This window comes from Ovis canadensis, chromosome 7 (assembly GCF_042477335.2).
Source record: "Ovis canadensis isolate MfBH-ARS-UI-01 breed Bighorn chromosome 7, ARS-UI_OviCan_v2, whole genome shotgun sequence".
NCBI classification, from domain to species: Eukaryota; Metazoa; Chordata; class Mammalia; order Artiodactyla; family Bovidae; genus Ovis; species Ovis canadensis.
The window spans coordinates 93,059,911-93,086,521 of NC_091251.1; the positions used below are offsets into that span (position 1 = coordinate 93,059,911).

Consider the following 26,611-nt stretch of genomic DNA (forward strand, 5'->3'; position numbering starts at 1 on the left):
CTCCAACATCACTGCAGATGGTGATTGCAGCCATGAAATTAAAAGATGCTTACTCCTTGGAAGGAAAGTTATGACCAACCTAGACAGCATATTCAAAAGCAGAGACATCACTTTGCCAACAAAGGTCCATCTAGTCAAGGCTATGGTTTTTCCAGTGGTCATGTATGGATGTGAGAGTTGGACTGTGAAGAAAGCTGAGCACCGAAGAATTGATGCTTTTGAACTGTGATGTTGGAGAAGGCTCTTGAGAGTCGCTTGGACTGCAAGGAGATCCAGCCAGTCCATCCTAAAGGAGATCAGTCCTGGGTGTTCATTGGAAGGACTGATGTTGAAGCTGCAACTCCCGTATTTTGGCCACCTGATGCAGAGAGCTGACTCATTTGAAAAGGCCCTGATGTTGGGAAAAACTGAGGGCAGGAGGAGAAGGGGACAACAGAGGATTAGATGGTTGGATGGCGTCACCGACACAATGGACATGGGTTTGGGTGGACTCAGGGAGTAGGTGATGGACAGGGAGGGCTGGCATGCAGTGGTTCATGGGATCACAAAGAGTTGGACACGACTGAGCGACTGAACTGAACTGGAGTACTAAACAGTATAGGTCATTAGCTTGGCCAAGCTTACCTCTTCAGTCTTATCATTCGTCATATACCACCACCACCACCACCAAGTGGGGCTAAATTTCATGACATCTTTTTTTCTCAGAGTAGTTTTTCAAATATACATGTTGTATATGTTCTGTTTAAAATAAAAAATGTATTATAACATCCCACTTATTTTTGTTATAATGTAACTTTAATATATCCTGGAGAAGGAAATGGCAACCCACTCCAGTAGGTTGCCATTTCCTTCTTGCCTGGAAAATCTCATGGACAGAGGAACCTGGTAGGCTACAGTTCATGGCATCCCAAAGAGTCGGACACAACTAAGCAACTTCACTCGCTTTTCAACTTTAATATATAGCTTTAAAATTAGCTATAATCCCTCTGTAGTCCTTGTATCATGTAAGGAATTTACAGATTAAATGAAAGTCACAGAACAAAATAAAATTAACATTAATGTGATGGGTGATATTTTGTTGGCATAGATGGCTGGGCTCTAATTCTTTATTTAATCTGACTTTCTTTTTTTATTTCACAAATTCTCAGACCCAAATGTGCTGATACACATTCTGATTCTCCAGAAGATGAATGTATACTATGCCTCTCTTCAGGAATGTCCTGCGGTTTGCAAATGGACAGTGTAAAGCAGATCCAACACATACTCTTAATTGCTATAAACTAAATGTTTTTATTTCAAAGTTTCTCATATCTTTGAAGTATTCTTTTTTCCACTTCATGTTTTACCCATTTGCTATAAGAACTTTCTTTCTCTGTCTCTCTCAGGTACTTACTGTCAACAACGGGAAGTGGAGGCCATTACCGAAGGTGTTGAGGAAGATGAAGGATTTTGCTGTTGTGAACCTGGCCATATTCCTCATGTGCTTTCATTTAACGCTGCATTTAGCCAGCGCTGGCTGGCTTGGGAAGTGATAGTCACCAAGTATATTCTAGAGGGCTATAGCATCACTGACAACAGTGCTGCCTCTATGCTTCAAGTCTTTGATCTTCGGAAAGTACTCACCACTTACTATGTCAAGGTAAGAGATGTGCCTCTTCAGAGCTTCTGGTGTCAGAGGCTCTTCTTTTAAAAAAAAAAAATATATATATATATAGATATATAGATATATAGATATATAGTTGTTTTAACTTGTGTCTTGCTTTTTCATAGCAATAGAGATTTTCTAGTATCCAATACAGTTAGTAAATTATACCTATAAGGATCTTGCCGTTTCTTTCTTCAGTGGAACTTAACTACATTTGTTCATTAATATTGTTAATAAAAACTATTATCTGTAGCACATTTCTTTTAGGCACTGTATTAAAGAATGCACGCGTGCATGCATGCATGTATACATACGCCTATATATCTCTTAACTAATTCTCTAAAGGAATATTACATTCCTGTTCTACAAATAAACAAGTTACCGATCAAAAGTTAACTTGGTCACAATCCTCTAACTAGCAAGTGAAATCAGGGATTTAGAACCCAGGTTTGACTGACTCCTTAGCCCTTGCTGTTAACCACTGCTTTCAGAAATCTGAATGAAAGTATTGTATGATTTGGGAGGTCCCCCAAAACACCATCACATGTGACACCATTGCAATTTCAGGGTCTCTGAGACCACAGTCAGGTTCATTAATTTGTTAGAAGGACCCTCAGAACTCAACAAAGCCATCATCCTCGTGGTTAGAATGTATTACAGTGGAAGGATACAGAGTAAAGTCTGCCCAGGAAAGAAGCACATAGGGCAAAGTCTAGAGACCCTAAGGCATGAACTTGCAGTTGTCCTCTCCCAGTGCACTTGTGCAGACAATGTTTATTCCTCCCAGAAACAACTGAGGCAATACAGAGTGTTGCCAGCCAAGGATGCTCGCCTGCTCACCTGAGCCTCAGTGTGCAGAGTTTTCATTGACACACAACCATTTAGATTTGCTCGCCCATCCACATCACCAGCCTTAATCTCCAGATCCTATAGAGTTCATGGTTCTAAGCCTCCAAGTAAATAAAGACTCTCTTATGAGGCAGGACATTGCAAGGGATTAGAGTTGAACTCCCAGAACCCAAGTGCAAAGGCCAAACCTCTCTTTGAGCAAGGTTAGTGTTTTACTGCACAGGTATTCTGTTTTTTGCTAAAAATTTCACAGATATACAACATGGTTATCGCTAGAGGTTTATAGGCAAAGCCAACATTTTCAAGAGGAAAACATATGCTAAATCTTCATGATTCATGTGTTATTACTTCTGTGTACCAACTTATTTGTGTTGATTGGTTGGGTTGAAGCCTGAATCTTCTGTTTAATTAATGTTTGGTTAAACCCAATCTCAGGAAGCTAAAGAAATTGAATTTACAACATTTTTTATTAATAATTGTGTGTGTGGCCTTTCCTATCTCTATGTGTTTCTATTGCTTTATTTATTATATTTTTATGAGTTGACATAAGATCACAAGATAGCTTAAAGTTCTGTGAGAAATTTCTCAAAATAAATGCACCACAATAAAGGTTTTTCACCTCTCTTAAAAGATCATAAATTCAGTAGATTGGAATTGTTTTTAGACTATTTTAAAGTTAGTAAACTAATGTCACTTTGATTCATATTATCAGTATAAACAATTAATTTAATGAGATACTGGTGTTAATTCAGATTGTGATTTAGCCTGAGGTGTTTTTTTTAAATCTTTTTTCTCATTAGGGTATCATTTATTATGTTACAACCTCTTCTAAACTAGAAGAATGGCTAGCTAATGAGACGATGCAGGAAGGACTGCGTCTGTGTGCCGATCGAAATTATGTTGATGTGGATCCAACATTTAATCCAAACATTGATGAAGACTATGACCATCGACTGGCAGGCATATCCAGGGAGAGTTTCTGTGTGATTTACCTCAGCTGGATAGAGTACTGCTCTTCCCGAAGAGCAAAGGTGGGTGATTTACCTCAGCTGGATAGAGTGCAGCTCTTCCCAGAGAGCAAAGGTGGGTGATTTACCTCAGCTGGATAGAGTACTGCTCTTCCCGAAGAGCAAAGGTGGGTGATTTACCTCAGCTGGATAGAGTACAGCTCTTCCCGAAGAGCAAAGGTGGGTGATTTACCTCAGCTGGATAGAGTACTGCTCTTCCCGAAGAGCAAAGGTGGGTGATTTACCTCAGCTGGATAGAGTACAGCTCTTCCCGAAGAGCAAAGGTGGGTGATTTACCTCAGCTGGATAGAGTACAGCTCTTCCCGAAGAGCAAAGGTGGGTGATTTACCTCAGCTGGATAGAGTGCAGCTCTTCCCGAAGAGCAAAGGTGGGTGATTTACCTCAGCTGGATAGAGTGCAGCTCTTCCTGAAGAGCAAAGGTGGGTGATTTACCTCAGCTGGATAGAGTATAGCTCTTTGCAAAGAGGAAAGAATACCTCTATTCGTTATTATGTCAGTTTTTCTAGATTTTCTCCTTTCAAACTATCTGCATAAGAGGACCTGTGTGGTTCATAATGGTTGGGCGAAACCAGCTCTATCAAAGCAGATTAGAAGGAGAAGCCTCCCTCGTTCTTTGACCTGCAGTGTCGCAGTCTCACTGTCTAAATAGCACTGCCTCTACCTGTGCCTACACATACATATAGGTTGTAGATTACATGTAGAACCTTCTTAAAGACTGCATTTTGGAGCACCTCCAGCCCCAAGTCCCCAAACACACATACCAGACTTATGGATAATTAATATCTTTGTCCCAAATCCAAAGTCTACTACTATTACTAAGTCACTTAAGTCATGTCCGATTCTGTGCGACCCCATAGACGGCAGCCCACGAAGCTCCCCTGTCCCTGGGATTCTCAAAGCAAGAACGCTGGAGTGGGTTGCCATTTCCTTCTCCAGTGTATGAAAGTGAAAAGCGAAAGTGAAGTTGCTCAGTTGTGTCTGACCCTCAGCAACCCCGTGGACTGCAGCCTTCCAGGCTCCTCCGTCCATGGGATTTTCCAGGCAAGAGTACTGGAGTGGGGTGCCATTGCCTTCTCCAAAGTCTAGACCAGTGCTAATACAATTTTCCACAATGATGGGAACATTCTGTGTTGTTCCAGTATCGTAACTACTAACCCCTCACATACGGTGGATTATGAGACACTTGAAATGTAGTCGGTATGACTAAGGAAATGAATTTTTAAGTTTTATTTAATTTTAATTGATTTAAATTTAACAACTCATATAGGATAATGACTACCATACTAGACAGTGTTCATCTAGATTATTGACTTTAAAATGTTAATATGGATAAAAATGATATAGGAATGAGTAAAAACACAGGTTCCTGGGCCTTGCCTGTGAGATTCTAATTCTGTAAGTCTAGGCTGGGAACCCAAAATCTGTATCATGCTGGGTGATTGTACTTTCAGTTCAGTTCAGTCACTCAGTCATGTCCAACTCTGTGCAACCCCATGAATCGCAGCACTCCAGGCCTCCCTGTCCATCACCAACTCCTGGAATTCACTCAGACTCACGTCCATCGAGTCAGTGATGCCATCCAGCCATCTCATCCTCTGTCGTCCCCTTCTCCTCCTACCCCCAGTTTCTCCCAGGATGAGTCTTTTCCAATGAGTCAACTCTTGGCATGAGGTGGCCAAAATACTGGAGTTTCAGCTTCAGCATCATTCCTTCCAAAGAAATCCCAGGGCTGATCTCCTTCAGAATGGACTGGTTAGATCTTCTTGCAGTGCAAGGGACTCTCAAGAGTCTTCTCCAACACTACTTTAGGTGGTTCTTAATCCATACTTCAGAACAACTTGTCTTACCCTAAAGGAAGGGTGAGTTGTAGACTTCTCCAACTACTGTTTTCCTGCTGGGCCTCATGGCTCTTTGGCAGTGTTGCTCCTGATTAGACCCCATGTACAATAACCACAGTACCAAGGCCTATGATCCCAAAAGCTAACCCTCTATCACTATTGCTTCCCAAGCAAAAGTCTTGTGTAGTTGAACCATTGGTATCCTGTGTACAGGTTTATTCTGTATCATGGAGCATAGGGAGCCAGTTTGACAACCAGTGCCTGTATTGTGGTCTGGGATGTACACGCTGATGGACTTTAAGTGTGATACCTTGTTTAGTCCTTCTTTTACAGCTACTCAATTAGAGTAAGGCACGCCATCATATCAGCCCGTTTCTCTTCACTTCATCAATAAGAAAGGGAGCATCCTATATTTCCCCTCTGAACAGTGACTTTTGAGCGTTTATAGTGGATGCACAGTAGATACTGAGCAGAGTAGCATATTTTTAAAGAAGGACCAAGGAATAGAATAAAATAACCTCATAAGAGCTCAGAAAAAGGGTCAGTGGACAATGTCTGGAAATAGAGGACCTCAAAGCTTACCATCTGTTCTTTCAAACACAGAACATTTGTGGGTTTGTTTGTTTTTTTCCATAAATGAAATATACCGAAAATGCTTTGCATGCTACTCTCAAATCCTTGGACTTATTTCTTGGGGCAACAGGGGACAGGGAGTGATCATATTATTCAAATAGTCTTTCTCTGGCTTAGACTGTATTGGTTACTTTTGTTTAACTGTGGTTGTCTGGGCTAGGAGCTCATTGTCTTCCCACTCAGAAACAGGCTCCATTCTTTCTGAATTTAAGGAATACATAATCTCTTAAAGATTATTGCTGAGGTCATAGATATATAATAGCTCAAGGAAGTCATTCTCTTAATTCCTAATAAATCATATTCAAAAGGTTTGCCTCCAAACGTGGGTATCTCCAGTCTCTTCTGAGAGCTTTCTGTCCCTAGGTCATTATGGCTTATAGTCTATTCTTGTAGTCCCCTTTAGAAGAAAATTGTCAGGAAAGATAATTCCTTCATGCTCCCATTTTTTTTAAGTTGAACAATATTATCCCTACCTCCTTAGAACCATGCATTCTGTTTTCTGAGTCATCATGCCCGGAAGAGCCTCTTCACAGGGACGTTAATTAAAGCAGAAAGGTTTGCTGACTCTAGATTGTTGTACCCTCACTTGAATGTTAATAAAGTTGCCTTCAGACGTTCTCCCCCCATAGTTTTCCTTCCAAGATAGTTTTCTAAGTTGCATGTTGTACAAAAATAAAAAACTCATTCTTTGCATCTTCTCTCATTATATGTGTTCTTAGAGGAAATAATCTTTCATACAATAGCTGTACCTGTTTTCTAAAGAGCTTGAAATAATGTTTTTGTAAGTGTGGCCCTGGATTAACTGCATTAAAGCCACCTGGAACACTAGACTCAGAGAAGGCGATGGCACCCCGCTCCAGTACTCTTGCCTGGAAAATCCCATGGATGGAGGAGCCTGGTAGGCTGCAGTGCATGCGGTGGCGAAGAGTTGGACACGACTTCACTTTCACTTTAGCGCATTGGAGAAGGAAATGGCAACCCACTCCAGTGTTCTCGCCTGGAGAATTCCAGGGACTGGGGAGCCTGGTGGGCTGCCGTCTATGGGGTCACACAGAGTCAGACACGACTGAAGCGACTTAGCAGCAGCAGCAGAACACTAGACTGCAAGGACTTCTCAGCTTGACTTTGCTTCCTGCTTCTTAAATGACCATAGTTTTCTTTCACCTTTGTTAGTCTTAGCAACCAGTCTGAGAATTTCTAATTCAGTTGAGGATATAAGACATATGCCTTCTCCAACCATAACAAAATAGAGCTACTATGGTCTAACCAATTTTTTTTTCTTTTGAGTATGTTAGCAACGCGGCTACACTTCCTCTGGCTTGCATTGTTTCTGATGAGATGTCTGTAGTCATTCTTATCTTTGCTGTTCTGTACAAATAATAAAGGCGCACCTCAGAGATACGGCAGGTTTCATTCCAGACAACCGCAATAAAGTAAATATCACAGTAAAGCAAGTCACACAAATTGTTTGGTTTCCCAAACAGTTGTGAATATTATGTCTACATTTTACTAAGTGCCCTTTTAGGCTATTTGTATCAGATGACCAGTATCTTGGACATGTGATGCAAACGGCCAACTCATTGTAAAAAATCCCTGATGCTGGGAAACATTGAGAGCAGAAAAGGGTGGTCAGAGGATGAGACGGCTGGATGGAATCACCAAGGCAGTGGACGTGAACGTGGGCAAACTTCAGGGGATGGTGACAGACAGGGAGGCCTGGCATGCTTCAGTCCATGGTGTCACAAAGAGTTGAACACAACTGGGCGACTGAACAACAACATATCAAGTGTGTGATTATATTATGTAAAAAATGCAATGATGTACATTACTTAATTTAAAAATACTTTATTCCTTAAAAAATGCTGGTTATCATCTGAGCCTTCAGCAAATCACAATCTTTTTGCTGGTGGACAGTTTGAAATATTTTGAGAATTACCAAAATGTGACCCAGGGACATAAAGTGAGCAAGTGCTAGTATAAAAAAATGGTGCCAGTAGACTTGCTTGAAACAAGGTTGCCAGAAACCTTCAGATTAAAAAAAAAAAATGGTATCTGCAAAGCACAATAAAGCAAAGTGCAGTAAAACACCATATACTGGTATGTGTCACGTAACAATGTGGGGTTTTCTTCCCCCCACTAGCTCATTTTTAAGATTTTTCTCTTCATCACTAGTTTAAGCAGTTTATGCTGTTTTCTTCATGTTTCTTGTTCTTGGAACTCATTGAGCTGCTTGAATCCCTAGGTGTGTATCATTTTCATCAGATTTGGGAATATTTCAGTTATTGTTTTCTCAAAATGTTTTTCTGTTTTCCTCCTTCCCTTTGTGGGGGAACTCCAATTACATTTATATTGGGCTCCCTAAAGTTATTCTACCTACTCCAGTATTCTTGCCTGGAGAATCCTATGGACAGAGGAGCCTGGTGGGCTACAGTCCATGGGGTCGCAAAGAGTTGGACACAACTGAGCGACTTAACTAACTAAAGTTGTTCTGTGACTGCTGATGCTCTGTGGTTTCTTTTTTTCAGTCTTTATGTTTAATTTTGTGTAATTTCTGTTGATATATTTTTAGATCATTTAATTTTTTCTTCTGCATTAATATCATTAATCTCATCCAGTGTATTTTTTCTATTCTCAGACAGTGCATTTTTTTTTAATCTCCTGAGGTTTAATTTGTGTTTTTATATAGACCTTCCATGTCTCTACTTAGCACCCTATCATTCCTCTGTCTTTTTGAATGTATGGAATACAGTTACAATAACTCTGTCAATATCCTTGTTCACTAATTCTAACATCTGTATCATTTCTGGGTCAATTTTGATTGACTGGTTGATTATTTTTCTAATTGTGGGTTCTATCTTCCTGCTACTTTTGCATGCCTGACAATTTTTGATTGAGTGCTAGACTTTGTGAACTTTGCCTTGATGAGGCTGGATATTTTTGTATTCCTATAAATATTTTTTTCTTTAAGTTTTTTTTTTTAATGTAGACCATTTTTTAAGTCTCTGTTGAACTTGTTACAATACTGCTTATGTTTTATGTTTTAGTTTTTTGGCCATGAGGATGTGGGATCTCAGCTCCCAGACCAGGGATTGAACCCTGACCCCCTGCATTAGAAGGCAAAGTCTTAACCACTGGGCCACCAGGAAAGTCCCTAAATATAATTTTTTTAATCTTTAAAAATTTATTTGGCGCCTCTGGGTCTTCATTGCTGCACATGGGCTTTCTCTAATTGTGGCAAGTGGAGGCTACTCTCTAGTTATAGTGCACAGGTTTCTCATTGTGCTGCCTTCTTCTATTGCAGAGCACAGACTAGGGTGCAGAGGTTCAGTTGTTGCAACTCCAGGGCAAGCCGGCTCAGTTGTGGCTCATGGGCTTGGTTGCCCCACAACATGTGGGATCTTCCCAGACCAGGGATCATACTAAGGGTCATTTCAGGTCCCTGTTCGCTACATTGGCAGACGGAGTCTCAACCATTGGACCACCAAGGAAGCCTCCTGTAAATATTTTTGAACTTTGTTCTGTGACAGTTAAATTCCTTGGGGACAGTTTGATCTTTTCAGGGTTTACTTTTAAGCTTTCTTAGGAGGGACCAAAGCAGCCTTTAGTCTGGGGCTATTTTTTTCCCATTACTGAGACAGTATTCTTTTGAGCACTGTAGCCAATCACAGAACTTTCCATTCTTTTCTGCATTTTTCTGTTGGTTTTTTCCTTGGGCTTGGCTCATGTGCTGATAAGTAATCTGCTGAACTCAAAAAAGGGACCTTCTGCCGGTCTCCAGCGCTTGCTCCCTGTGTAGCTATCTCCTTCTTGGCACTGTGCCCTGCAAAACTCTAGCCGCCTTGACCTTCCCAGACATCTTCCCAACCTGGAGGTCGCTAGGCTTCTGCATTCCTCTTCTTCATACCATGGCCTGGAAATGCTTATAGGGCCACCTCATTTGTTTCCCAGAGAGTGTCTCAGTATATTTTTTTCTTGGTCATTTCAGGTGCACGGGTGTTGTTGTTTGGTTGCTAAGTCCTGTCCAACTCTTTGCAACGCCATGGACTGCAGCACGCCAGTCTCCTCTGTCCTCCACTATCTCTTGCTCAGATTCATGTCCATTGAGTGGGTGATGCTATCTAACCATCTCATCCTCTGCTGCCCCCTTCTATTGCCTTCAATCTTTCCCAGCTTCAGGATCTTTTTTTTTTTAAGTTATTTATTTTTTACTGAAGGATAATTGCTTTACAGAATTTTGTTGTTTTCTGACAAACCTCAGCATGAATCAGCCATAGGTATATATATATATCCCCTCCCTCCCATCTCCCTCCCCATCCCACCCCTCTAGGTTGATACAGAGCCCCTGTTTGAGTTTCCTGAGCCACACAGCAAATTCCTGTTGACTATCTATTTTACATATTGTAATGTAAGTTTCCATGTTACTGGTGTTCCATATGTCTCACCCTCTCCTTCCCTCTTCTCATGTCCATAAGTCTATTCTCTGTGTCTATTTCTCCATTGTTGCCCTGTAAATAAATTCTTCAGTACCATTTATCTGGATTCTGTATATATCCATTAGAATATATAGAAAATATATATATTTATATTTTATCTATGTATAAATATATAGATATTTATTTATCTTTCTCTTTCTGACTTACTTCACTCTGTATAGTAGGTTCTAGGTTCATCCACCTCATTAGAACTGACTCAAATGCATTCCTTTTTATGGCTGTGTAATATTCCATTGTGTGTATGTACCACAGCTTCTTTATCTATTCATCTGTTGATGGACATCTAGGTTGCTTCCATTTTCTAGCTATTGTAAATAGTGCTGCAACGATCAATGGGATACATGTGTATTTTTCAATTTTGGTTTCCGCAGGTTATATGCCTAGAAGTGGGATTGCTGGTTCTTATGGTGGTTTTATTCCTAGTTTTTTAAGGAATCTCCATACCGTCTTCCATAGTGGCTGTATCAATTTACATTCCCACCAACAGTGCAAAAGCGTTCCCTTTACTCCACACCTGCATCATTTATTGTTTGTAGACTTTTTGATGATGGCCATTTCATGTGTTTGTTAGTCATCTGTATTTCTTCTTTGGAGAAATGTCTGTTAAGGTCTTTTTCCCACTTTTTGATTGGGTTGTTTGTTTTTCTGATATTGAGTAGTATGAGCTGCTTGTATATTTTGGTAGTTAATCCTTTGTCAGTTGTTTCATTTGCTATTATTTTCTCCCATTCTGAGGAGAAAATAATGTCTTTTCACCTTGCTTAGTTTCCTTTGCTGTGCAAAAGCTTTTAAGTTTAATCAGGTCCCACTTGTTTACTTTTGTTTTTATTTCTGTTACTCTAGGAGGTGGATCATAGAGGAACTTGCTTTGATTTATGTCATCAAGTGTTCTGCCTGTTTTCCTCTAAGAGTTTTATAGTTTCTGGTCTTACATTTAGGTCTTTAATCCATTTTAAGTTTATCTTTGTATAAGGTGTTAGGAAGTGTTCTAATTTCATTCTTTTACGTATAGCTGTCCTGTTTTCCCAGCAGCATTTTATTGAAGAGGCTGTCTTTGCCCCATTGTATATTCTTGCCTCCTTTGTCAAAAATAAGGTACCCATAGTTGCATGGGTTTATTTCTGGGCTTTCTATCTTATTTCATTGGTCTATATCTGTTTTTGTGCCAGTGCCAAACTGTCTTGATGACTGTAGCTTTGTATTATAATCTGAAGTCAGGAAGGTTGATTCCTCCAGCTCCATTCTTCTTTCTCAGGACTGCTTTGGCTATTCAGGGTCTTTTGTGTTTCCATATGAATTGTGAAATTTTTTGTTCTAGTTCTGTGAAAAATGCCATTCGTAATTTGATAGGGATCACATTGAATCTGTCGATTGCTTTTGGTAGTATAGTCATTTTCACAATATTGATTCTTCCTACCCAGGAACATGGACTATCCCTCCATCTGTTTATGTCATCATTGATTTCTTTCATTACTGCTGCTGCTGCTAAGTCGCTTCAGTCGTGTCCGACTCTGTGCGACCCCATAGACGACAGCCCATGAGGCTCCCCCGTCCCTGGGATTCTCTAGGCAAGAACACTGGAGTGGGTTGCCATTTCCTTCTCCAGTGCATGAAAGTGAAAAGTGAAAGTGAAGTCTCTCAGTCGTGTCCGATTTCTTTCATTAATGTCTTATAATTTTCTGCGTACAGTTCTTTTGTCTTCTTAGGTAAGTTTATTCCTAGATATTTAATTTTTTTGTTGTTGCAATGGTGAATGGGATTGATTCCTTAATTTCTTTTTCTGATTTTTCATAGTTTGTTAGTATATAGAAATGCAAGTGATTTCTGTGTATTGAGTTTGTATCCTGCCACTTTGCTAAATCCACTGATTAGCTCTAGTAATTTTCTGATACTATCTTTAGAGTTTTCTATGTACAGTACCGTGTCATCTGCAGACAGTGAGAACTTTACTTTTTCTTTTCCGATCTGGATTCCTTTTATTTCTTTTTCTTCTCTGCTGTAGCTGGGACTTCCAGCACTGTTGAATAATAGTGGGGAAAGTGGACACCCTTGTCTTCTTCCTGATCTTAGGGAGAATGTTTTCAGTTTTTCACCATTGAGAATAATATTTGCTGTAGGCTTATCATATATGGCCTTTACTATGTTGAGGTAAAGAAGGTAAAGGAGATCAGTCCTGGATGTTCATTGGAAGGACTGATGCTGAAGCTGAAACTCCAATACTTTGGCCACCTCATGCGAAGAGTTGACTCATCGGAAAAGACCTTGATGCTGGGAGGGATTGGGGACAGGAGGAGAAGGGGATGACAGAGGATGAGATGGCTGGATGGCATCACCGACTTGATGGACGTGAGTTTGGATGAACTCTGCGAGTTGGTGATGGACAGGGAGGCCTGGTGTGCTTCGATTCATGGGGTTGCAAAGAGTTGGACGTGACTGAACTGAACTGAACTGATGTTGAGGTAGGTTCCTTCTGTGTCCATTTTTTGAAGAGTTTTAATCAAATGGGTACTGAATTTTGTCAAAGGCTTTTTCTGCATCTATTGAGATTATCATATGGTTTTTATCTTTCAATTTGTTAATGTGGTGTATCACATTGATTGATCTGCATATGTTGAAGAATCCTTGCATCCCTGGGATAAACCCAACTTGATCATGGTGTATGAGCTTTTTGATGTGTTGCTGAATTCTGTTTGCTAAAATTTTGTTGAGGATTTTTGCATCTATGTTCATCAGTGATACTGGCCTATAGTTTTCTTTTTTTGTGTTGTCTTTGTCTGGTTTTGGTATCAGGATGATGGTGGCCTCATAGAATGAGTTTGAAAGTGTTCCTTTGTCTGCAATTGAAGGATAGGCATTAGCTTTTCTCTAAATGTTTGGTAGAATTCTCCTATGAAGCCATCTGGTCCTGGGCTTTTGTTTTTTGGGAGATTTTTGATCACAGCTTCAATTTCAGTGCTTATAACTGGGTTGTTCTTAATTTCTATTTCTTCCTGGTTCAGTCTTGGAAGCTTGAACTTTTCTAAGAATCTGTCCATTTCTTCCAGGTTATCTATTTTATTGCCATATAGTTGTTCATAATAGTCTGTTATAATCCTTTGTATTTCTACATTGTCTGTTGTAACCTCTCCTTTTTAATTTCTGATTTTGCTGATTTGATTCTTCTCTCTTTTTTTCATGATGAGTCTGGCTAAAGTTTTGTCAATTGTGTTTATTCACTCAAAGAACCAGCTTTTAGTTTTACTAATCTTTACTGTTGTTTCTTTCATTTCTTTTTCATTTATTTCTGCTCAGATCTTTATGATATCTCTCCTTCTGCTAATTTTGGGGATTTTTGTTCTTCTTTTTCCAGTTTTAGGTGTAAAGTGAGGTTGTCTCTTCGGTTTTTCTTGTTTCTGGAGGCAGGATTGTACCACTATACACTTCCTTCTTAGAGCTGCTTTCACTGCATCCCATAGGTTTTGAGTTGTCATGTTTTCATTGTCATTTGTTTTTAGAAATATTTTTATTTCCCTTTTGATTTCTTCAGTAACCTGTTGGTTATTTAGAGATTTGTTGTTTAATCTCCATGTGTTTTTGTTTCTTACAGTTTTTTTCTTGTAATTGATAATCTAGTCTCGTAACATTGTGGTCAGAGAAGATGCTTGATAGGATTTCAATTTTCTTAAATTTACTGAGATTTGATTTGTGACCCAAGATGTTGTCTGTCCTGGAGAATGTTCCTTGTGCACTTGAGAAGATGTATTCTTCTGCATTTGGATGGAATGTCCTGAAGATGTCAATGAGATCCATCTCATCTAATGTATCATTTAAAACTTGTGTTTCTTATTAATTTTCTGTTTTGATGATCTGACCATTGATGCGAGTGGGATGTTAAAGTCTCCTACGATTATTGCGTTACTGTCAGTTTCTCCTTTTATGTCTGTTAGTGTTTGTCTTACATATTGAGGTGCTCCTATGTTGGGTGCATAGATATTTACAGTTGTTATGTCTTCCTCTTGCATTGATCTTTCCATCATTTTGTAGTGTCCTTCCTTATCTGTTGTAAGCTTTATTTTAAGGTCTGTTTTGTCTGATATGAAGATTGCTACTCCAGCTTTCTTTTGCTTCCCATTTGCATGGAATATATTTTTCCATCCTCTCACTTTCCGTCTATCTGTGTCTTTAGGTCTAAAGTGGGTTTCTTGAGGACAGCATATAATATGGGTCTTGTTTTTGTATCCATTCAGCCAGTCTCTGTCTTTTGGTTGGAGCATTTAATCTATTTACATTTAAAGTAATTATTGATATATATGTTCCTACTGCCATTTTCGTAATTGTTTGGGGTTGATTTTGTAGATCTTTTCTCTTCTCTTGTATTTCTTGGCTGTGTAAGTCCCTTTAACATTTGTTGTAAAGCTAATTTGGTGGTACTGAATTCTCTTAACTTTTGCTTGTTTGGAAAGCTTATTTCTCCATCAGTTTTGAATGAGATCCTTGCTGAGTACAGTAATCTTGGTTGTAGATTTTCCCTTTCAGTACTTTAAATATATCTAGCCATTCTCTTCTGGCCTGCAGTTTCTGCTGAAAGATCAGCTTAAGTGTATGGGGTTTCCCCTGTATGTTACTTGTTGCTTCTCCCTTGCTGCTTATAATTCTTTCTTTGCATTTAGTCTTTGTTAGTTTGATTAGTATGTGTCTTGGTGTGTTTCTCCTTAGGTTTATCCTGTATGAGACTCTTTGCACCTCTTGGACTGGATCCACTATTTTCTTTTCCATGTTGGGGAAATTTTCAACTATAATCTCTTCAGAAATTTTCTCATACTCTTTCTTTTTCTCTTCCTCTTCTTGGATCCCTATAATTCGAATGTTGGTGCGTTTGATATTGTCCCAGAGGTCTCTGAGACTATCCTCAGTTCTTTTCATTCTTTTTACTTTATTCTGCTCTTCAGAAGTTATTTCCCCCATTTAATCTTCCAGCTCATTGATTCGTTCTTCTGCCTCAGTTATTCTGCTATTGATTCCTTTTAGAGTATTTTTAATTTCCGTAATTGTGTTGTCTCTGTATGTTTATTCTTTAATTCTTCTAGGTCTTTGTTAATTGATTCTTGCATTTTCTCCATTTTGTTTTCAAGGTTTTTGATCATCTTTACTATCATTATTCTGAATTCTTTTTCGATAGTTTGCCTGTTTTCTCTTCATTTATTTGGGCTTCTGTGTTTCTGGTTTGTTCCTTCATTTGTGTAGTATTTCTCTGCCGTTTTTTTTTTTTTTTTTTTTTTAACTTACTGTATTTGAGGTCTCCTTTTCCAGGCTTCAAGGAAAGTTGAATTCTTTCCTTGAAGAAAGTTGAATTCTTTCTTCCTTTTGGTTTCTGCTCTCCTGAGGTTGGTCCAGTGGTTTGTGTAGGGTGAGATTTGTGCTGAGTTTTTGTTTGTTTGCTTGTTTTTCCTCTGATGGGCAAGGCTGAGTGAGGTGGTAATCCTGTCTGCTGGTGATTTTGTATTTTTGTTTTGTTTGTTGTTTAGATGAGGTGTCCTGCACAGGGTGCTATGGCTGATGCTGGGTCTTTTATTCACATGGTTTCATTTATGTTGAGTTCTATTTGATACTCCCTAGAGTCACTGCTGTCACAGTCCTTTCCCTGGGAGTCACAGTCCACCTTACCTCCCTAGGATGCCCTTTAACACTGTGCTGATCTCTGGACCTGCTGTGGTGGCAGCTCAGATTCTAATCTGGTCCTACTTCTGTGTGTTCTTGCCTCCAATGTCCACAGCTATCAGAACTAGTGTGTTTTCTTTTGGGGAACTCTCAATGACCTCTTATGTCATAGACAACAGTCTGCCTAGTTGATTGTATGGATTCAATCTGCAGCTTGTGCAGCTGGTGGGAAGGTTTTGGGTCTTCTTCCTTCGCCACACTGCCCCTGGATTTCAATTGTGGTTTTATTTCCACCTCTACATGGGGGTCATCCACTGAAGTTTGTTCCTGAGGCTGCCCTAGAGGACTTGGGTTTGCCCCTGTGAGGTCCAGGTGTGGAGGTGGTGCAGCTGGTTGGGTCACAGGAGTTCTGGCAGCACCAGGTACTCAGGGGAATTGGTACTAGGGCAGCAGGAAATATAGTGCTCTATAAGGGTATGGCAACCACTATTAGTCAGTAAGCGCCAGTATTCTCGCCTGGAGAAATCCCCTCCCTGACAGAGAAGCCTGGCAGGCCACAGTCTACAGGATGGCAAAGAGTTGGACACCAAAGCGACCCTGCATGCATAGATGAAGACATTTCTTGCCTGTGGCAGCTCTGCCCCAGTGAGAGTTGAGTGTGAAGGTGGCACAGCTGCTTGGCGTGTGGGGACCCTGGTGGCGCCATGTGTGCAGGGACTTGGACTGCCTCTACTGCAGGAGTTACAGCCCTATCAGTCTTTTTTTCTGAGCCTCTGTAGCTGGCGATCAGAAGGCCTTTTTGGCCAGCCTTTCTCCATAGCTTTGCCCGTTCAGGCATTTAGAGGGCTCCCTTGCCTGGGGTCCTTCTCTGTTGTTCAGCACGTCAGGCACATAGAGAGCACTCCTGGCTGGGGTCCTGCTTTGTACATCGGCAGGTCAGGCACTTAAAGGGCCATGTGGGTGGGGTCCTGCTCTGTAATTCAGTGCATCAGGCATTTGATGAGCCAATCTCTCTATTATTCAACTACGGATGCTGATGTGTAGGGAGAGAGAGGCTATGGAGATGGCTCCACCTCCTACGCATAACTCAGCAGTATCACTTTGCTTCCATGGATGCCAGGCTTTCCTCCACAGACATTTCCCACCACAGTCTCCTCCCTCACATCCCCTCAATTCATCTTTCTGCAGTCAGCAGCAGCCCTCACCCTGGGATTGCTCCGCAATCCCAGAACTCCAGCTCCCGGCTGATGCACCTTCCAGGGGGCCAGTGTTCTTGTCTGGGGTATGTATGGCTGCGGCAAGGACTGTCTGATTACCATTCCATTTAGGCTGCCACAGATCAGCTGTTTCACCCTCGGGCTTGAATGTTTCTCCTCTGACTCAGAATTACCCCATGTGGGGATCGGACCCCTGCTTTGCTTACCCGTCCCGCAGAGGGCAGGTCCGGTCCTATTAACTCTCATGTTTTTCCCGCTAGTTCCTTCATTCTACTGAGTTTGCGTGGTTCGATATACTCTTTTCCACTGGTCAGGTTCTCCTGTCTGCTCTCAGCTGGCGTTCTGCATGCACTTCTGTGTCTCAGGAGTATTCCTGATGTATCGTGGAGAGAGATGTACTCCTCATCCACCTCCTCCTCCACCATCTTGTTCTCCCAGGGTCTTTTTCAGTGAGTCGGCTCTTCACATCTGGTGACCCAAGTGTTGGAGCTTCAGCTTTAGCAGCAGTGTCTTTATTACTGTATCTTGACCAGTTCCAGAAGCCTGAACTAAGTTAAGAAAAAAAAAAATTTTTTTCCCCATAACAGAAACAGTACATTTTCAGCATATGTACTGCTTCTGTTATGGGAAAAACATTTTTTTTCTTTTTGTTTTTTTCTTTTTTTTTTTTTTTACTTTCTGGAATTTTTTTATTTTTTTTATTTTTTTAATTTTAAAATCTTTAATTCTTACATGCATTCCCAAACATGACCCCCCCTCCCACCTCCCTCCCCACAACATTTCTCTGGGTCATCCCCATGCACCAGCCCCAAGCATGCTGCCCCCTACGTCAGACATGGACTGGCGATTCAATTCTTACATGATAGTATACATGTTAGAATTCCCATTCTCCCAAATCATCCCACCCTCTCCCTCTCCCTCTGAGTCCAAAAGTCCATTATACACATCTGTGTCTTTTTTCCTGTCTTGCATACAGGGTCGTCATTGCCATCTTCCTAAATTCCATATATATGTGTTAGTATACTGTATTGGTGTTTTTCTTTCTGGCTTACTTCACTCTGTATAATTGGCTCCAGTTTCATCCATCTCATCAGAACTGATTCAAATGAATTCTTTTTAACGGCTGAGTAATACTCCATTGTGTATATGTACCATAGCTTTCTTATCCATTCATCTGCTGATAGACATCCAGGTTGTTTCCATGTCCTGGCTATTATAAACAGTGCTGCGATGAACATTGGGGTACATGTGTCTCTTTCAATTCTGGTTTCCTCGGTGTGTATGCCCAGCAGGGGGATTGCTGGGTCATACGGTAGTTCTATTTGCAATTTTTTAAGGAATCTCCACACTGTTCTCCATAGTGGCTGTACTAGTTTTCATTGCCACCAACAGTGTAGGAGGGTTCCCTTTTCTCCACACCCTCTCCAGCATTTATTGCTTGCAGATTTTTGGATCGCAGCCATTCTGACTGGTGTGAAGTGGTACCTCATTGTGGTTTTGATTTGCATTTCTCTAATAATGAGTGATGTTGAGCATCTTTTCATGTGTTTGTTAGCCATCCATATGTCTTCTTTGGAGAAATTTCTATTTAGTTCTTTGGCCCATTTTTTGATTGGGTCGTTTATTTTTCTGGAGTTGAGCTGCATAAGTTGCTTGTATATTTTTGAGATTAGTTGTTTGTCAGTTGCTTCATTTGCTATTATTTTCTCCCATTCAGAAGGCTGTCTTTTCACCTTGCTTATATTTTCCTTTGTTGTGCAGAAGCTTTTAATTTTAATTAGATCCCATTTGTTTATTTTTGCTTTTATTTCCAGAATTCTGGGAGGTGGATCATAGAGGATCCTGCTGTGATTTATGTCTGAGAGTGTTTTGCCTATATTCTCCTCTAGGAGTTTTATAGTTTCTGATCTTACATTTAGATCTTTAATCCATTTTGAGTTTATTTTTGTGTGCGGTGTTAGAAAGTGATCTAGTTTCATTCTTTTACAAGTGGTTGACCAGTTTTCCCAGCACCACTTGTTAAAGAGATTGTCTTTACTCCATTGTATATTCGTGCCTCCTTTGTCAAAGATAAGGTGTCCATATACGTGTGGATTTATCTCTGGGCTTTCTATTTTGTTCCATTGATCTATATGTCTGTCTTTGTGCCAGTACCATACTGTCTTGATGACTGTGGCTTTGTAGTAGAGCCTGAAGTCAGGCAAGTTGATTCCTCCAGTTCCATTCTTCTTTCTCAAGATTGCTTTGGCTATTCGAGGTTTTTTGTATTTCCATACAAATCTTGAAATTATTTGTTCTAGTTCTGTGAAAAATGTGGCTGGTAGCTTGATAGGGATTGCATTGAATTTGTAAATTGCTTTGGGTAGTATACTCATTTTCACTATATTGATTCTTCCGATCCATGAACATGGTATATTTCTCCATCTATTAGTGTCCTCTTTGATTTCTTTCATCAGTGTTTTATAGTTTTCTATATATAGGTCTTTAGTTTCTTTAGGTAGATATATTCCTAAGTATTTTATTCTTTTCATTGCAATGGTAAATGGAATTGTTTCCTTAATTTCTTTTTCTACTTTCTCATTATTCGTGTATAGGAATGCAAGGGATTTCTGTGTGTTGATTTTATATCCTGCAACTTTACTATATTCATTGATGAGCTCTAGTAATTTTCTGGTGGAGTCTTTAGGGTTTTCCATGTAGAGGATCATGTCATCTGCAAACAGTGATAGTTTTACTTCTTCTTTTCCAGTTTGGATTCCTTTTATTTCTTTTTCTGTTCTGATTGCTGTGGCCAAAACTTCCAGAACTATGTTGAATAGTAGCGGTGAAAGTGGACACCCTTGTCTTGTTCCTGACTTTAGGGGAAATGCTTTCAATTTTTCACCATTGAGGATAATGTTTGCTGTGGGTTTGTCATATATAGCTTTTATTATGTTGAGGTATGTTCCTTCTATTCCTGCTTTCTGGAGAGTTTTTATCATAAATGGATGTTGAATTTTGTCAAAGGCCTTCTCTGCATCTATTGAGATAATCATATGGTTTTTATTTTTCAATTTGTTAATGTGGTGAATTACATTGATTGATTTGCGGATATTGAAGAATCCTTGCATCCCTGGGATAAAGCCCACTTGGTCATGGTGTATGATCTTTTTAATGTGTTGTTGGATTCTGATTGCTAGAATTTTGTTGAGGATTTTTGCATCTATGTTCATCAGTGATATTGGCCTGTAGTTTTCTTTTTTTGTGACATCTTTGTCAGGTTTTGGTATTAGGGTGATGGTGGCCTCATAGAATGAGTTTGGAAGTTTACCTTCCTCTGCAATTTTCTGGAAGAGTTTGAGGAGGATAGGTGTTAGCTCTTCTCTAAATTTTTGGTAGAATTCAGCTGTGAAGCCGTTTGGACCTGGGCTTTTGTTTGCTGGAAGATTTCTGATTACAGTTTCAATTTCCGTGCTTGTGATGGGTCTGTTAAGATTTTCTATTTCTTCCTGGTTCAGTTTTGGAAAATTGTACTTTTCTAAGAATTTGTCCATTTCTTCCACGTTGTCCATTTTATTGGCATACAACTGCTGATAGTAGTCTCTTATGATCCTTTGTATTTCTGTGTTGTCTGTTGTGATCTCTCCATTTTCATTTCTAATTTTATTGATTTGATTTTTCTCTCTTTGCTTCTTGATGAGTCTGGCTAATGGTTTGTCCATTTTATTTATCCTTTCAAAGAACCAGCTTTTGGCTTTGTTGATTTTTGCTATGGTCTCTTTTGTTTCTTTTGCATTTATTTCTGCCCTAATTTTTAAGATTTCTTTCCTTCTACTAACTCTGGGGTTCTCCAACTCTTCCTTTTCTAGTTGCTTTAGTTGTAGAGTTAGGTTGTTTATTTGACTTTTTTCTTGTTTCTTGAGGTATGCCTGTATTGCTATGAACTTTCCTCTTAGCACTGCTTTTATAGTGTCCCACAGGTTTTGGGTTGTTGTATTTTCATTTTCATTAGTTTCTATGCATATTTTGATTTCTTTTTTGATCTCTTCTGTGATTTGTTGGTTATTCAGAAGTGTGTTGTTCAACCTCCATATGTTGGAATTTTTAATAGTTTTTCTCCTGTAATTGAGATCTAATCTTAATGCATTATGGTCAGAAACGATGCTTGGAATGATTTCGATTTTTTTGAATTTATCAAGTTTAGATTTATGGCCCAGGATGTGATCTATCCTGGAGAAGGTTCCATGAGCACTTGAAAAAAAGGTGAAATTCATTGTTTTGGGGTGAAATGTCCTGTAGATATCAATTAGGTCTAACTGATCTAATGTATCATTTAAAGTTTGCATTTCTTTGTTAATTTTCTGTTTAGTTGATCTGTCCATAGGTGTGAGTGGGGTATTAAAGTCTCCCACTATTATTGTGTTATTGTTGATTTCCCCTTTCATACTTGTTAGCATTTGTCTTACATATTGCGGTGCTCCTATATTGGGTGCATATATATTTATAATTGTTATATCTTCTTCTTGGATTGTTCCTTTGATCATTATGTAGTGGCCTTCTTTGTCTCTTTTCACAGCCTTTGTTTTAAAGTCTATTTTATCGGATATGAGTATTGCCACTCCTGCTTTCTTTTGGTCTCTATTTGCGTGGTATATCTTTTTCCAGCCCTTCACTTTCAGTCTGTATGTGTCCCTTGTTTTGAGGTGGGTCTCTTGTAAGCAGCATATAGAGGGGTCTTGTTTTTGTATCCATTCCGTCAGTCTTTGTCTTTTGGTTGGGGCGTTCAACCCATTTACGTTTAAGGTGATTATTGATAAGTATGATCCCGTTACCATTTACTTTATTGTTTTGGGTTCGGGTTTATACACCCTTTTTGTGTTTCCTTTCTAGAGAATATCGTTTAGAATTTGTTGGAGAGCTGGTTTGGTGGTGCTGAATTCTCTCAGCTTTTGCTTGTCTGTAAAGCTTTTGATTTCTCCTTCGTATTTGAATGAGATCCTTGCTGGGTACAGTAATCTGGGCTGTAGGTTATTGTCTTTCGTCACTTTAAGTATGTCTTGCCATTCTCTCCTGGCCTGAAGAGTTTCTATTGAAAGATCAGCTGTTATCCTTATGGGAATCCCCTTGTGTGTTATTTGTTGTTTTTCCCTGCTGCTTTTAATATTTGTTCTTTGTGTTTGATCTTTGTTAATTTGATTAATATGTGTCTTGGGGTGTTTCGCCTTGGGTTAATCCTATTTGGAACTCTCTGTGTTTCTTGGACTTGGGTGATTATTTCCTTCCCCATTTTAGGGAAGTTTTCAACTATTATCTCCTCAAGGATTTTCTCATGATCTTTCTTTCTGTCTTCTTCTTCTGGGACTCCTATAATTCGAATGTTGGAGCGTTTCATATTGTCCTGGAGGTCTCTGAGATTGTCCTCATTTCTTTTAATTCGTTTTTCTTGTTTCCTCTCTGATTCATTTATTTCTACCATTCTATCTTCTATTTCACTAATCCTATCTTCTGCCTCCGTTATTCTACTAATTGTTGCCTCCAGAGTGTTTCTGATCTCATTTATTGCGTTATTCATTATATTTTGACTCTTTTTTATTTCTTCTAGGTCCTTGTTAAACCTTTCTTGCATCTTCTCAATCTTTGTCTCTAGCCTATTTATCTGTGATTCCATTTTGATTTCAAGATTTTGGATCATTTTCACTATCAATATTCGGAATTCCTTCTCCGGTAGATTCCCTACTTCTTCCTCTTTTGTTTGGTTTGGTGGGCAGCTCTCCTGTTCCTTTACCTGCTGTGTATTCCTCTGTCTCTTCATCTTGGTTATATTGCTCCGTTTGGGGTGGCCTTTTTATATTCTGGTAATTTGTGGAGTTCTCTTTATTATGGAGCTTCCTCACTTTGGGTGGGGTTCTATCAGTGGCTTGTCAAGGTTTCCTGGTTAGGGAGGCTTGTGTTGGAGTTTTGGTGGGTGGAGCTGGGTTTCTTCTCTCTGGAGTGCAGTGGAGTAACCCGTAATGGGTTACCAGACATCAAAGGTTTTGGGATAATTTTGAGCTGCCTGTATACTGAAGCTCAGGGGAGTGTTCCTGTGTTGCTGGAGAATTTGGGTGGTATGTCTTGTTTTGGAACTTGTTGGCCCTTGGGTGGAGCTTGGTTTCGGTGTAGGTATGAAGGCATTAGATGGGCTCCTATTGCTTAATGTTCCCTGAATTCAAGAGTTCTCTAATGTTTTCAGGCTTTGGATTTAAGCTTCCTGCTTCTGGTTTTCAGTTTTATTTTTACAGTAGCCTCTAGACTTCTCCATCTATACAACACCGATGATAAAACATCTAGGCTAAAGATGAAAAGTTTCTCCACATTGAGGGACACTCAGAGAGGTTCACTGAGTTACAAGGAGAAGAGAAGATGGAGGAGGTAGTTAGAGGTAACTGGAATGAGATGCAGTGAGATCAAAAGAGAAGAGAGCAAACTAGCCAGTAGTCACTTCCTTATGTGCGCTCTATAGTCTGGACTGCTCAGAGGTATTTACAGAGTTATACGGGGAAGAGGAGAGGGAGGAAGTAGACAGAGGTGACCAGGAGGATAAGAGAGAGGAATGAGTAGGAGAGAGACAAATCCTGCCAGTAATCTGTTCCTTAGGTGTTCCCCACCGTCTGGAACACACAGAGATTCACAGAGTTGGATAGAGGAGAGATGGGGGGGAAAAGAGACAGAGGCCACCTGGTGGAGAAAAAGGAGAGTCCAGAGGAGGAGAGAGTGGTCAAGCCAGTAATCTCGCTCTCAGGTAAACTGGGGTAGTGAAGTTTGCGTTTTTAAATGTACAAAATTGGCAATAAACACCTAAGAGCAAAGATTAAAAATCTAGAGTAGAGGTTGGATTTTCAAAGATACAATATTAAAGATAAGCAAAAGGAAAAAGGAAGAAAGAAAAAAAAGAAAGAAAAAGAATTATTAAATAACAAACAAACAGACAAACAATCAAAAAAAAAAAAAACCATCAACAACCATCCAAAGACTATATATGGTGTTTGCCTTAAAAAAAAAAAAAAAGGTCTTTAAAAAAAAATAGTAATAATAGGTTATAGAAATAAAAATTAGAGGAGAAATAGAAGACTTAACAATTAAAAAAAAAGAAAAAAAAAAGGAATGCTTTTAAAAATATTTAAAAAATATATATCTGGCCCTTTCTGGTGTTATGGGCCGTGTGGGATCACTTCCAAGGTGGTTCCCTCTGATTAACTTCTTCTGTTTGCTGGTTTTTTAGGATCACTAGTTCAGTCGCGCTGTGGGGAGGGGGGATGCTGCAAACAAATAGCACTGTCGTGTGCACACAGTATCTCTGCTCCGCTTGACCTGTCCTTTCTCACGGCGCACAAACCGCTCCGGCTCTATGATGCTCAGCCGGGAACCGTCTGGGGCCGGCCCTAGGCTGCGTGCACTTCCCCGGTCCAAGCCGCTCAGGTTTGGCGCTCAGCCAGCCCTCAGAGGCACAGATTCGGCTGGAACTGCGCTTTGTGCCCTTCCCAGGTCCGAGTAGCTCAGGAGTTTGGCGAGCGCGGTCGCCGCGGCTTGTCACCTTTTCTGCCGCTGCTGCTCAGCTTTCTGGGTGGACCGCTGGTGCACCCCGTGAGGCAGATTGTGACTGTCCAGCACCCCCAGAAGTCTTAGCAAAGGAGCCTGCTTGCAATTAGGTAAGTAAAGTCTCTCTGGGTCTGCAATTGCCCCTTTCCAGACCTTATGGCTCTGGCTGCCTGTCCCCGGCGGGGGATGGTCTGCAGCTGGCTTTTTCCGTTCCGTCCTTTGTTCTGTGCTCAGTCCTGGCGGTGTCTTATGTTTGAGCTTTTCGCGTGGTAGCTATCCCACAGTCTGGCTTGCTAGCCCAAGTTAGGTCGTTCTGGTTGCGCGTGGGGCGTTCCTGCCCGATTCTTACAAAGCTCTGCAGCCCACGCGTCCCTGCCCTGCCCCCACTTCCCAATGGCGGATGCAGGCGTCTGTGCTGCTTTTCCGCTGGGGGAGTTACTGTTGGGCTTGTAATCTCTTGGTTTTAATTATTTATCTATTTTTCCTTCCTGTTATGTTGCCCTCTGTGTTTCCAAGGCTCGCCACAGACTCGGCAGGGAGAGTGTTTCCTGGTGTTTGGAAACCTCTCTTCTTAAAATTCCCTTCCCGGGACGGGCTTCCCTTCCCGGGACGGAGCTCCCTCCCCACCTCCTTTGTCTCCTTTTTCGTCTTTTATATTTTATCCTACCTGTTTTTGAAGACAATGGTCTGCTTTTCTGGTTGCCTGATGTCCTCTGCCAGCCTACAGAAGTTGTTTTGTGAAGTTTGCTCAGCGTTGAAATGATCTTTTGAGGAATTTGTGAGGGAGAAAGTGGTCTACCCGTCCTATTCCTCCGCCATCTTTTCCTTCTCTCCCATTTTTTTTTCTTAATTTAGTTGACTGGGTCAGGGAGAGAGGGAGACAGAAAAGAAAGAAATGTAGGATCTCCTTCACAGTTAAAATTAACTAAATTACCCAGGTAATGGTAATTAATTAAACAGTCTATATTAAGCTAGTATCTTAGACAGCTGCCCTTTTCTGTATATGTTAATGGTTTATAAAATCAGATAAATATATAATTGGAAAAGATAGAATAATTAAGCTCATTAAAAGCCTAGACCCATGATTCTTCAATGTTAGCATACATTAGAATGTGATGGGAGTGTGATAAGTGGACCCCACCTCCAGAACTTGACTTAACAGGTCTGAAATGGCTCTGGAATTTGCATTTCTAATAAGTTCCCAGGTGATGCTCTTGTTGTTTCCCAGGATTACACTTTGAGAACCGCTGCATTTGATTGTTTCTCAGTAATTAAGATGCTACCAAGATTCTCTTTAGTATTATGTAAGGTGTACCAGACCACCTGACCTGCCTCTTGAGAAACCTATATGCAGGTCAGGAAGCAGCAGTTAGAACTGGACATGGAACAACAGACTGGTTGCAAATAGGAAAAGGAGTACGTCAAGGCTGTATATTGTCACCCTGCTTATTTAACTTCTATGCAGAGTACATCATGAGAAACGCTGGGCTGGAAGAAGCACAAGCTGGAATCAAGATTGCTGGGAGAAATATCAATCACCTCAGATATGCAGATATGCACCACCCTTATGGCAGAAAGTGAAGAGGAACTAAAAAGCCTCTTGATGAAAGTGAAAGAGGAGAGTGAAAAAGTTGGCTTAAAGCTCAACATTCAGAAAACAAAGATCATGGCATCCGGTCCCATCACTTCATGGGAAATAGATGGGGAAACAGTG

At 40.2% G+C, this 26,611-nt stretch overlaps 1 protein-coding gene across 5 annotated transcripts in view; it reads left to right on the forward strand.

The window, feature by feature from the left end:
- The window catches only part of PCNX1 (pecanex 1), a 190,092-nt gene that overhangs the window by 144,285 nt on the left and 19,196 nt on the right, over positions 1-26,611 (forward strand). For all 5 annotated transcript variants that reach the window (XM_069596912.1, XM_069596914.1, XM_069596913.1 and 2 more), the window contains 2 exons: positions 1,386-1,639; positions 3,295-3,525. In XM_069596912.1, the coding sequence (XP_069453013.1) occupies positions 1,386-1,639; positions 3,295-3,525 (485 nt within the window). The remainder of the gene's footprint in view (positions 1-1,385; positions 1,640-3,294; positions 3,526-26,611) is intronic.